At 35.1% G+C, this 11,870-nt stretch overlaps 1 protein-coding gene across 1 annotated transcript in view; it reads right to left on the bottom strand.

Annotated features, from left to right (window-relative positions):
- Positions 1 to 2,476: 2,476 nt before the first annotated feature.
- SHISAL2B (shisa like 2B) overlaps positions 2,477 to 11,870 on the bottom strand; it is a 28,001-nt gene continuing 18,607 nt past the window's right edge. The window contains exon 3 of the mRNA XM_003899725.4: positions 2,477 to 2,678. Within this exon, the coding sequence (XP_003899774.1) occupies positions 2,545 to 2,678 (134 nt within the window). The 3' untranslated portion in view covers positions 2,477 to 2,544. The remainder of the gene's footprint in view (positions 2,679 to 11,870) is intronic.

Raw genomic sequence — 11,870 nt, 5'->3', positions numbered from 1 at the left:
TCAGCCTGGGTGACAGAGTGAGACTCTATCTCAAAAAAAAAAAAAGAAAAAAGAAAAACAATAAAAGATTTTAAGGAAGGAAATTACTTTTATTGGGGTTTGGTTTTATCAGTTTCATAATCCGATTAATCCCACCATTTTTAAAAGATGAAATTGCTTTCATTAGAAGGCTATGTAAAATATAATTTGATTATTTTAGGGTATATTATTAGACTCACATTTCTTTCTACGGTCTCATTATTATTTCCAAAAATTACACAGTAACCTAAATCATCTAAAAACACATAAAGCTGCTGTATTCCTTATTAGACCCATCCCCAGAGTTATATGTACATGTACATACTTTGAGATGTGTTTTGTTCTTAATTGTATTGGCCTAAATTCTATCGCTATTTTAGTATTTGTTAGGTCCAAATCATTTAGAATATTTTTCAGTGTACAAAATGTGCTGTAATTTAATAAGGCCCCTTGCTTTTGAAATTTGGCTTAACCTGTGAAGCACAACTGCTTCAGAGTTACAGAGAGACATACCAGTTGGTCCACTGGATGAGCCCTGTGGTTCTACCTCAGGTAACCTAGTTTTAAGCTAGCTCAGCAGGGAGTGCTTTAAGGACTCCAGCTGATCCTAGTGCTGAGACCAAAACTTCCTGGACATTGGGCGCCCAAGAACAGTAGGTTTCTTATGCCAGTGTGAAAATAATCCCAGTTGCGAAGACCAGAGTCTTCTGACCTCAATATCGCCTCCTAACTCCTCTAAAAATAGGTATAGCAGCAGAGAATTGGGGTGCCTCTCCTACAGCACAACCCATGATGCATCCAGTCATGCCTGGCCCCACTATGCCTTTTGCACAAGTTGGGAGGAGTTGGGGCAGTGAGCATTTTGCTAGCTCTGTCTCTTTCCTGCTTCTTGTGCCATTTATAATTCTTGCCCTTGAGCAACAAAAGTAGAATAGTACTAGTGCCTTAACTAAATTTTTCTCAACCTAGATTTTCACCAGAGACAATATGGTAATATTACTAAATTACTGTATATCAAGATAGCAAATTTTCTGGGATACTTTAAAATCAAAGTTATATCAAAGATCAAGAAGCACCCATAAAAGCTTTATGAACTTTCACAAAATAAGTGAAAATGTTTTGCTTTTATGGCCATGTAAAATGTCATTTTTATAATGGAAGTGTCTTAATTTTCAAACTTAACATATACTTTAAGCAATTTTAATATTTAAACATTGGCAAAATTGTCTTTTTGAATGTGAAGTTCAACTCTGGCAGTAGGATGTTGCAATAGTGATCTGGAACTATGGGGCCAATATAGCCACATGGGGTTATTTAAATTAATCAAATAAATGAAAAATTTTATTTTTTCTGTTGCATTAGCCACATTTTAAGTGCTCAGTAGCCACATGTGACTGGTGGCTACCATTATTAGTGCAGATATAGGAAGAACATTTCCATCATCTCAGAAACTTCTCTCTAGACAGTTCTGGTCTAGGAGATAACAATAGTTCTTGGTAGAAATTTTGACAGGCTAATGACAAAATGTTTGTAACCCTGAGCTTTGCATGCCCAAGAAAAATAAGGCATTCTTTTTTATGTATCAGACCAGAGAAGCTGTATTCAGCACATTTTGAAATGCTAGTTTTTGGCTATGGCCATACCAGTCTAAATGTGCCAGATCTCGTCTGAAATGCTAGTTTTCTGACTACAAAAACTTCACAGGACATAGTAGATAAGCTCAGTAGAGCCACTTAAAATAATTCCCTTTTTTTTTCTGATGAATTCTATTACAAAACCAGGTCTGTGTTATAATAGAAAACACACTTATGAATTAAAATCTTTAAAAATTATAATTTGCAGAAATTAGTTTTATTTCTAGATTTCTAGGTGGTATTAATGTGATAGCATTAGGTGGAACCAGAGAACTCATTTGTTTTGTATATTTCATTATACAGATTATTTAGGAAATCTATCAGCAAAAGTTTTTTTGTTATGCTTATCTCTTGAAACAAAATATTTATTGTACAGATTATACATTGTGATTTTTTTGTTACTGAATATATTGTTTGTGCCCAGAAAAATCTAAAAAGACATAGGTTGACTTCTAAGAGACTTAAGAACAAGTCACCTCTAGTTTATAAGACAGTTCCCCCTGATATTTACCTATCCAGTACCATCTCATAAAAACTGCCTGTTATTATCAAAAAGTTGAGAAATGGTGGTAATGTGACATAAACTTCTCATTGTTCTTCACTGAGATAGAATTTCTTGTTATTGATAAATTCTTTAATTTCTCCTGAATAATTAGCATAATCTCATGTGATACAGAAACATCTTAATTAGCAAATAAAAATAAATTTATACAAAGGAAAACCAATAAAAACTTTAATGTGTGTTTAATAAAGTAACTGATCAAAAATGCAGCTGTGTCTTGCTTTGTGAGTGACGAATTTTTGAAAAGCAATATTACAAACTGTTTCAAATGCACGCTTTATTTTTATTGCCCCATCTCTCCAGTAAGCATTTAAAACACAGAATTTTTAGTTAATAAGCAATGTAGATTTGTGTTGCATCCATTGTTTTCTCTTGAATTATATCATCAGCTTCATAGTATGTTTCATTCGTTGCATTTGATGCTGCATTTGAATTGAGGGCTTTGGTTTTTTCATTTGACTTGCCTGCAGATACACAAACCAAAATTAAATAATTATTTGAAATTATGACATCGAGTTTCACTTATAAAAATGTGCACTTAAAAATAATTTTTGTAGCAATATTGAAAATATATCCTGAAAATGTTATGTGTATGAGTGAGAATTGAGTTATTTTGAAGTGGTTTTTGAGTATTTCTTTCTGAAAGTCAAATAAGGGAAATAGTAACAGAAACAAAAAAATTGATTTCCATGCTTACCTTTTTCCTCCATGCTTCCATGAGGAAAATACACATTTGATAAAAAGGTAACAATTTCTGAGTGACTTAACAAAAGTGTGACTGTCCCTCTCCTATGCATGAACTACATTAAAGCCAATCATAATAACTTGCACAACCTTAAGGCTTTGCCATTATAACTGATTTAGATGTGGTTTATTAAAAGGGCACAGTTGTGCCACAATCCCATTCACTCACTGCATATAAATATGAGTCCAAAATGAGCAAAGGTAAAAGAATATGGGTCTTTACTGATCGGAAGTTAGTACTAAACAAACACAGCAAAGAAATGGATTATTCAATGAATAGTGTTAGGAAAGTTGAATGATTGTAGAAATAACTAATGTATCATTTCACCAATAGAAAATAACATAAATATGTAAAGAACAGTGGAAGAAATCACAGACATTACTAATGACCTCCATGTTGCTAAATGCACAGTCCGGTTCATTCTCATCTTATTTGATTTCTTAGCAGCAGTTGATCCAGTTCTCTCCTTGGTTTCCAGGGCACCATTCTTTTTTACTCTCTGCTACCTTACCATTACTAATTACCTCCATGTTGCTAAATCCACAGTCCAGTGGCCAAAAACCTCTGGTCCTTGATGCCTCTCTTCTCTCTCACCCTACATCCAGTCCATCAGAAATCCTTGTTGACTATGCTTTTAAAATACATCCAGAATCAGACCACTTCTCACCATCTTCACTGCTACCACTATTCTGTTTTCAGCACAACATTCAAAGAGCTATTCTTTAAAAACTAAGTTGAATCATGCCCTCTGCCCAGAACCCTCCATTCACCCAAGTCTTATACAGTGGCCTACATGATTTCATACACACACCATTAACCTCTCTGACTTCATTTTTTTCTACTTCATTCTTTGGTTCACTCCAACCTCTTTGATTAAACATTTCAGGCATGTTCCAGCCCTTGGGACTTTTGCACTGACTATTTACTCTGTCTACTATGCTCTTCTTCCAGATAATCTGCACAATAACTATCTTTTTTCCAAGTCCTTCCTCAAAAGTCATCTTCTCAATAAGACCTACCCAAAGCATTATTTAAAATTGCAGCCTCCATATCCCCATCACCAACCCCTTCTGCCCTCCATTTTTCCCCCAAAGCACTTATTAACTAATATAATTTACCTATTTATCATGCTTATCAGTTATTATCTGTCTTCCCTCACTAAAATTTAAGTACCACATTCCAAGAAATTTTTGACTATTTTGTTCATTAATGATGTGTCTATAAAAATGCCTTGCACATAGTTGTTCAATAAATATTAGTTGAGTGTATTAATGAATTAAAGGATAAGACAGAAAACTTTAAAACTGGGTAGCAAAAGACAAGATTGAAAACCAACTAGCAAAAAATATTTAGAGCAAATGATGCATGTCTAATATGTAAAGATCTTACATATCAGCATGTAGGACATTAACACCTTTTAGTGAGTGAAGAAAGTGACAGAAAAGATAAAATGACTAATAAACATGAAAAAGTTTTAATCTTGCTAGTCAGAAAGAAATGTAAATTTGAAAGGTGAGAATTTTTCATCACTCAGGTGAGGATAAAAAGTAATTTTTCTTTCAACGGTGTAGCATGATGGGAGTGTAAATTGGTGCATACTTAAAGGTGTCAAATGTTCCTACTGTGTAATTTCACTTTAACAAGAAATTCCCAAGGAAACCATCAAAGATGAGATCTAAAACTTATAGACATCTTCTTCACTGGTTATTTTCAATACCAAGAAATGAAAGTAGCTTAAATTTCCAATGATAGAATTGCTAAATATCATGCCTGAGATACCATGCAGCCCTTTAACTTAAAAAAAAATAAAAATGGTTTCTAAGAAATGTTTAATTACATGGAACGTGCTTAGAATACAATGTCAAGTGAGAAGAATGTAAAACTATCAGCAATATAATAATAGTTAATACTTACATAGCACTTACTCATAACATTATCAGCCTGTCTGCTAAAGCCCTTTGGGATCACACATAAACTTGGTTAGGCTGATGATCTGGTTCTGCTTTCCTCTTCTGGCTCAGTTCACCCCACTCCCTTCCTTGTCTTTGGTGGTTCAGATACCCACAAGTCCTGTTTTCCCCAAACTTTCCCTGGTGTCTCCCTCTCTGCCCCAAGCCTCTTCCAGTTGCCTAGTGTCTCTAATTCTCCAGCCTCTTTTGCTTGAAGAATTCTCCTTCAGGTTTTAGAAAATCTGCCACAAACCTCCCTAAGGGGAAGTCCATTAGCCAAGACTCCTTCCATTAGAAGTAGCTACTGTACATCCTCTTCTTTTCACCATACAGCATATCTTCTGGATATGAGTTTTTAATTTTTTTTCTTCAGGTGAATCTAAACCTTGCCTTTAAGCATGCCAATACTTCCTGGCTTTGCATATTAATTGCTTTCTATAAGTAAACTGCTTTTTGCAAGTAAAAATATATATTAAAGATACTTTTCTATAGGTAAAATGCTTTCTAGGATCGATCAGGACATCCCTCACTCTGGGACGATTTCATGGTTCAACACTCAAAGGACAATATTATTTACAAGTTTTGAAAGATGTCTCACTGCAGCTTCCATATCTTACCCATAAGACTGAAACATGCATGGTATTGATCTCTAGGCTAATATTAGAAGCACTGAAATTTAAAATCTGGGGCCTAGAGTGGCACAATAATGACTTTATTTCAATTACTTCTCCTCTGAACTATTTTTGGTAGTAAAATAAGTTACTTTCTACTTCTAAACATGCAGTAAGTATAATTTGATTTTTAAAAGCTAATTTGTTGTAGGCACAGCATTTGCCAGCCTGGAAAATAGCCTTTGCCCAATCAGCAAGCAAAGCTATTTAAAATAAATATAGTAGAGAAAGATGGCATGAAAAATTTAAGAAATAAAAAATTATTGACTTTGCAAAGCAAATATTTTCTAAAAATTAGATTCAAATTTAACAAATAATAAACAAGGTTTATGGAAATTTTATCTTGTCAAGATGATTAAAAAATCAGGCATTTTATAGATTGTTTTCAAGATTTTGAAAGACAGGTTTAATTGGCCTCATGCTGTCTTTATTAGGGCTTATGATTTGGGAAATTAAGTCTTTTCTCTCAAAGAATAAAGATTTTCACCTGTTTTTGAAATCTTTATGTTATCACCTTGGTTAAATGAATGACTTACTTTGCAATGACCTGTGATCCTATTTCATGATATCAAGCCTTTTAAACTTTTTATACTTGACACACTTTCCAAAGTCAAATTCTAACTTGAGTCCTCATTAATTTTTTGCCTTTAGTCCCCAGAAGTATAGAAATCATACAGGAAGCATTGTCAAATATGAAATGGTGTTTGGTTTTCTTTGGGCTATATTTGTATAAATGTTATTGGTGTGTGTGCCAAAATTATAGGAAACTCCTATAATTCTAATATGACTTATTGTATGTTATTAATAATTATAATTATGTAAAACTGTTGTATGCCAGAGAAGTAACAAATTGCTAGTCAAATGTGGTTTTAATAATGGCTGTCCTAAGACTTCTCTTGTTTTGATCCTCTTCAAAAGGTGGTTTATAATCAGCTGTAGGACTTTGATAGGTGCTCTTGAATGCAGGTTTTTAATAACTTTGGAAATTGTGACATTAGAATAAAAGAAAAAGCTTTCAGGACTCTCAGAGAACTGAAATGTTCACCAATATCAGACAGGACCAGAGTTAACTGCATGGACTGAGCTAAAAGAAGACTGAAGTAATCTTTTTTACTTTTAGCTTAAAATGTTGCTGATCTTTTGTTTTTCAGAGTGAAAAAAACTTATTTTAAGCTATCTACAGCTTGTAACAATTGAGTAAAGTATACTCCTGTAAACAAAATTTGGAGCATATTTCTCTCTTCCTTATTTCTCCAGAATTTGGAAACTATTTGTGAGTTTTCTTAACTTATGGCAATATAGTTATTTGCGTAAGTGCAATAAGAATGTTTTCTTTTGCAACAGGACACAATTGGAGAAACTGGTTGTTTTACCAAGGCTTTGAATAGAATAGCATGCTTTCCTTTAAGGAATCAAGCTTAACCCATAGAGCCAAAAAAAGCCCTTTGGGGAAAACTGGCCTCATACCGTGTCCTCATGGTTCCTGCATAGGGCTCCTAACCGGCTCCTAACCTGTGGTAAGTAAAGAATATCACATTCTAACAGGCCCAGGAGGTCCAAGGTATCTTGGGACCTCAAGAGGAGAGGAAATTACACAACTCATAGGTATTTGAGGATACAAACCTATGGCTGGGCTCAGCTTAAAAAAAAAAAAAAAAAAGAAAGAAAGAAAAGAAAAGAAAAGAAAAAAAGTCTTATCTGAGATTCCTTGAGTTTCATCAAAGCCAAATTTTAAAAGGCTATTTGAAAAATAATTATCCTTGCTGCCCTTTATACAAATAATCAGGCCAAGCATAAGACTAAATCTTATTTTTGCAAGCAAATCAGTCCTATTATGATTTGTTTTTAATAAAAATGGGAGACTGGAGAGAGAAAAACTATGTTTCAAAATGAGCTATAGTACACTTGTTATTAGATTCTAGTCTTGCCTAATGTTTTTCAATTTTTATTCTTTTCTACAGTTTGGACTGAATTCTAAAATTTTTCCAGGCTACAAGTCTCCAAAATAATGTTTTTAATTTAATTTTTGTTCTTTCTTTTCCCTTTTTTCCCTAGTTTTTCTATGTTGAAATCACTGAAAACTAAGCTGTGCTTTCTTTAAAGCCCTGCAAACTGAAGCTAGACAACTGAAGCTTTAAAAGAAAATAACAGCAACCTATTTACATACATAAGTCGCTTCATACCTGCCTACTGATGTATGGACTTCAAAGTAATATGGCCTATATTGATTTTCCAGGATTGTTCTGGTTTTGTTTGTTTTCTCTCTTCCTCCTCCTATTTTCTCTTCATAGGACATGAGACTTCACAACCTGCTAAAAATGAGCTTTCCTCATAATGTGGCACCTACCTATCTAGGAATGAACCATACTAGCCATGAGAGATCAGACCAAACCTGAGACCAGACTCAATTTTCTTCTAAAATGCTTTCTCCAAAAGATTTTAAAAAGAAAAGGGTGGGAATGTGAAAGGAAAATAAATCCTGGGATCCCAAAATCACTAAGCTAAAGAGAAAAGTCAACCTGGGAACTGCTTAGGGCAAACCTGCCTCCAATTCTAAGTCATCCCTCTGAGGCTTACCTGAGACAAATGCATATCTGATTGCTTCCTCTGCCCTACTGTTTATGTAAAAATGCAGATTCACTGAGCCAGACTAAATTGTGTATTCAGTGGAAGGCTGATCACGGACTCAAAAGAATGCAACCTTTTTTCTCTTATCTACTTCTAACCTGGAGTTGTCTCACCTTACCAGACCAAACCAATGCACATCTTACACATTTTGTTTGTGTGTGTGTTAAGACAGTCTTGCTCTATCACCAAGCTGGAGTGCAGTGGTGTAAGCTTGGCTCACTATAACCTCTACCTCCTGGGTTCAAGAAATTCTCCTGCCTTAGGCTCCCGAGTAGCTGGGACTACAGGCACGCACCACCATGCTTAGCTAATTTTTTTAATTTTTTGGTAGAGACAGGGTTGCTCAGGCTGGCCTCAAACTCCTGGGCTCAAGTGATCTGCCCACCTCTGCCTTCCAAAGTGCTGGGATTACAGGTGTGAGCCACTGCACCCAGCCCATCTTACACATATTAACTGATGTCTCATGTCTCCTTAAAATACATACAAGCAGACTGTACCCCCACCCACCTTGGGCACATGTCTCAGGATTTCCTGAGGCTGTGTCAGGGATGCATCCTTAACCTTGGCAAAATAAACCTTCTGAACTGACAGAGACCTGTCTCAGATACTTTGCGTTGACATTATGTAATATTTGAAAATCAAATTAAGGTGTTTGTAGGTTGTTTTTCACTTGTTTAATATTATTTTTACTCTTTAGTATAGCAGGTAAAGACAAAAGATCAAAGATTTAATATATAAATTAATTTTGTATTATCTGGGTGACATCTGTATCTTATATAAGCACCGATTTAAGTATCTAAAATTTTAATTTTTTTTGAATTCCTGGAAATCTAAAAAGTGTAATGTTAAAGTCCTTCGTGTTTCCAAAGCTTTTTACATACTTAAATTCATAATAGTTTAATCAGACTTTCAAGGTGTTTTGTCATAACCAATTTGGGTTTTTTGGTTTTTTAGTGGGAAATAAACTAAGGAAGTTATTTCCTAACTTAGTCATTCTGGGGTTCTCTCTAAGTTATCCCCATTCTGATGCTCTTGTTTCCATTATATATTTCTCTGGCAACAACTGAAGGAATTTATCTAACTTGTTTACTCCCCTCTGAGATTTAAAGGCTTGCAAAATACATTACAGTAGTATAGATTTTTATTCATGTATGACTTGTAAAGATCTTTATTCCCCAGCCTCAACTCATTATTTACTTGGCTATTGGATCCTTCTAACCGGTGTTAAGTACAAAGATATTTTTTTGATTGGCTTCTAAAGCCAAAGCAATTCCCCTAACAAAACCAAATTGCTATGTGAACAAGAAAAGATGTGTTATAAACACCATAACACCTCTAGCATTCACTCTCTTCCTGCAGGTTAGACAAATCCAAAAGTGCTTTTTTCAAGGTATATCCCTCTGGTAACTTAGAGTAATCGGACATATTGGGAAACAACTGCAGTTAGTGGAGCTGTAGTGATAATACAGTCCAGCTAACTACGGCTCTGGGATAATTTTAAAAGAGAAAGATAAAAATATCTCAGCAACCTCAGCATTTCCTAGTTTTATTTTAATCGAGAAACTAGTTTCTTAACCAACAAAATAGGGATAAAAACAGCAGCGTCTTTTCTGTCACAGGTAACAACATGGATTCAATTTAAATGAATCTGTAATATCATTGCGCTCCCAAGAGATTTGTCACACATAAAAATTTTTTCTTTTTTAATATATTTTTCTCATTAGTGGAGTGGGAATTGCCAAGATTCAACATAACAGTTCCTTCCTACTCAACTGTCAACTGCTCTTCCTGCTGCCTGCTACTTATTTCCATTCTTTGGTTTTTGTTGTTCTAGTCATTGTATGCAAATTTCAACCTTCCTTTAATCCTATACTTCCTAGACTGGCATAAAATTAAAGCTTTGGCCTTTGCCAAAATTTAAATCCAATTCATTGAACGAAATCTGTCTACCTATCCTTATCACAGGTAGGCCAACATAATTTTTCTGATAACAGTTAAATTTTATATTTATTTTCAAACCCTTTCTTCAGGGACCTAGAATTCTTCTGTGAACTCTGCCCTTGCCTGCCATTTCAAAATATCAAAAGAATGTTGGGGACTCCTGCAGGTCTTTATCTCGTGGCTATCAGGCAGAACTGTCATTAAGCCTTTCTACTATCATCTGCCAATGTCCTCCTAGCTTCTGGGTTACCATTCTGATGTTCTTCAGCAGCTTCCATGTACTAACCTAGCTGAGTCACTTTATTATTTAGTAGAAAATCTACACATCCCACTCATCCTGCAGTTCCTTTTTGCGGAAACAAGCAATTTCAAGTTTTTACCCTAAAAGTGTTTTTTTTATTTGTAAGAGGATGTTTTCCCTTCAAATTTAATACGATGATGCATAGGACTGGGAGTGAGCTAAATGGTGAAGTGAGCAAAACTTATTGACCTCTCCCTTTTCAATGCCCTGCCCTCCCCTCAAGTATGTAGAGAGATCTCACATAAGCACAGTTAAAAAATTTATCATGAAAGTTAGAATCTTGGACTTGCCCTTTTGCTTTAGTCACTCATTAATGAGTGGAGGCAGTTCTATTCAGAAATTTTTTTCCTACACTATTTTTTCCAGAATTCACCTTTTTCTTTCTGTATTGTTAAATTCTTCCAACCATTGATGATTAACAATATCTTACAGAGGAAGTTAGCTGATATTATATGTCCTTGAAATAAATGATTTTTTTTTTTTTTTTTTTTTTTTGAGACGGAGTCTCGCTCTGTCGCCCAGGCTGGAGTGCAGTGGCGCGATCTCGGCTCACTGCAAGCTCCACCTCCCGGGCTCACGCCATTCTCCCGCCTCAGCCTCCGAGTAGCTGGGACTACAGGCGCCCGCCACCACGCCCGGCTAGTTTTTTGTATTTTTAGTAGAGACGGGGTTTCACCATGTTAGCCAGGATGGTCTCGATCTCCTGACCTCGTGATCCACCCGCCTCGGCCTCCCAAAGTGCTGGGATTACAGGCTTGAGCCACCGCGCCCGGCTGAAATAAATGATTTTCAATGAGAGATTGGCTTCTATTTTGCTTATTGGTTTGAGCATGACTGAGGATTGCCTGACTCTGCCCTGAGGAGGACTCCAAAATGCTATTATAATGCCAAAAACCGCAATTACTTTTGCACCAACCTAATAATATAGGTAACTACTGAGCAATTTGATTTTCTACATTGTAGGAACAGAAGCAGTTGTATAAAATTCTAGGCTCATTATTTTAAATAAAAAGGTCTTTCTATTTAAAGGGACACAGGTGGCCTTTTATGCCATTGAATTCCAATTACCCTATCTTCTGCTAAGATCTCAATGAATTCCTTTAAAATCTTTCTGAAATAAACACTGATTACCATTAATAAATAATTTGGCAGCGTAATTCATAAGAGCTTTGAGCAAATGTTTTTGAAAGGACGTTAAGGCTATTTAGAAAAGTAGTTCTCAACTTCTTTATACATTTAGTACAAAACCCATCAAAATACCATTTGTCTTTTTAAAATTGGACATCGTGATTCAAAAGTTTATTTGGAAACTTGAATGTTACTAGAGTAGCCCGAAAACTGAAAAAAAAGGATGACAGGAGAGGGGAGATGGAGTCTTGTTTAATCAGATATTAAAATAAACTGTATAGCTACAGTAATTC

This window comes from Papio anubis, chromosome 5 (assembly GCF_008728515.1).
Source record: "Papio anubis isolate 15944 chromosome 5, Panubis1.0, whole genome shotgun sequence".
Lineage (NCBI taxonomy): Eukaryota > Metazoa > Chordata > Mammalia > Primates > Cercopithecidae > Papio > Papio anubis.
The sequence above is the reverse complement of the archived record's forward strand: the minus strand, read 5'-3'. Positions and strand labels throughout refer to the sequence as shown.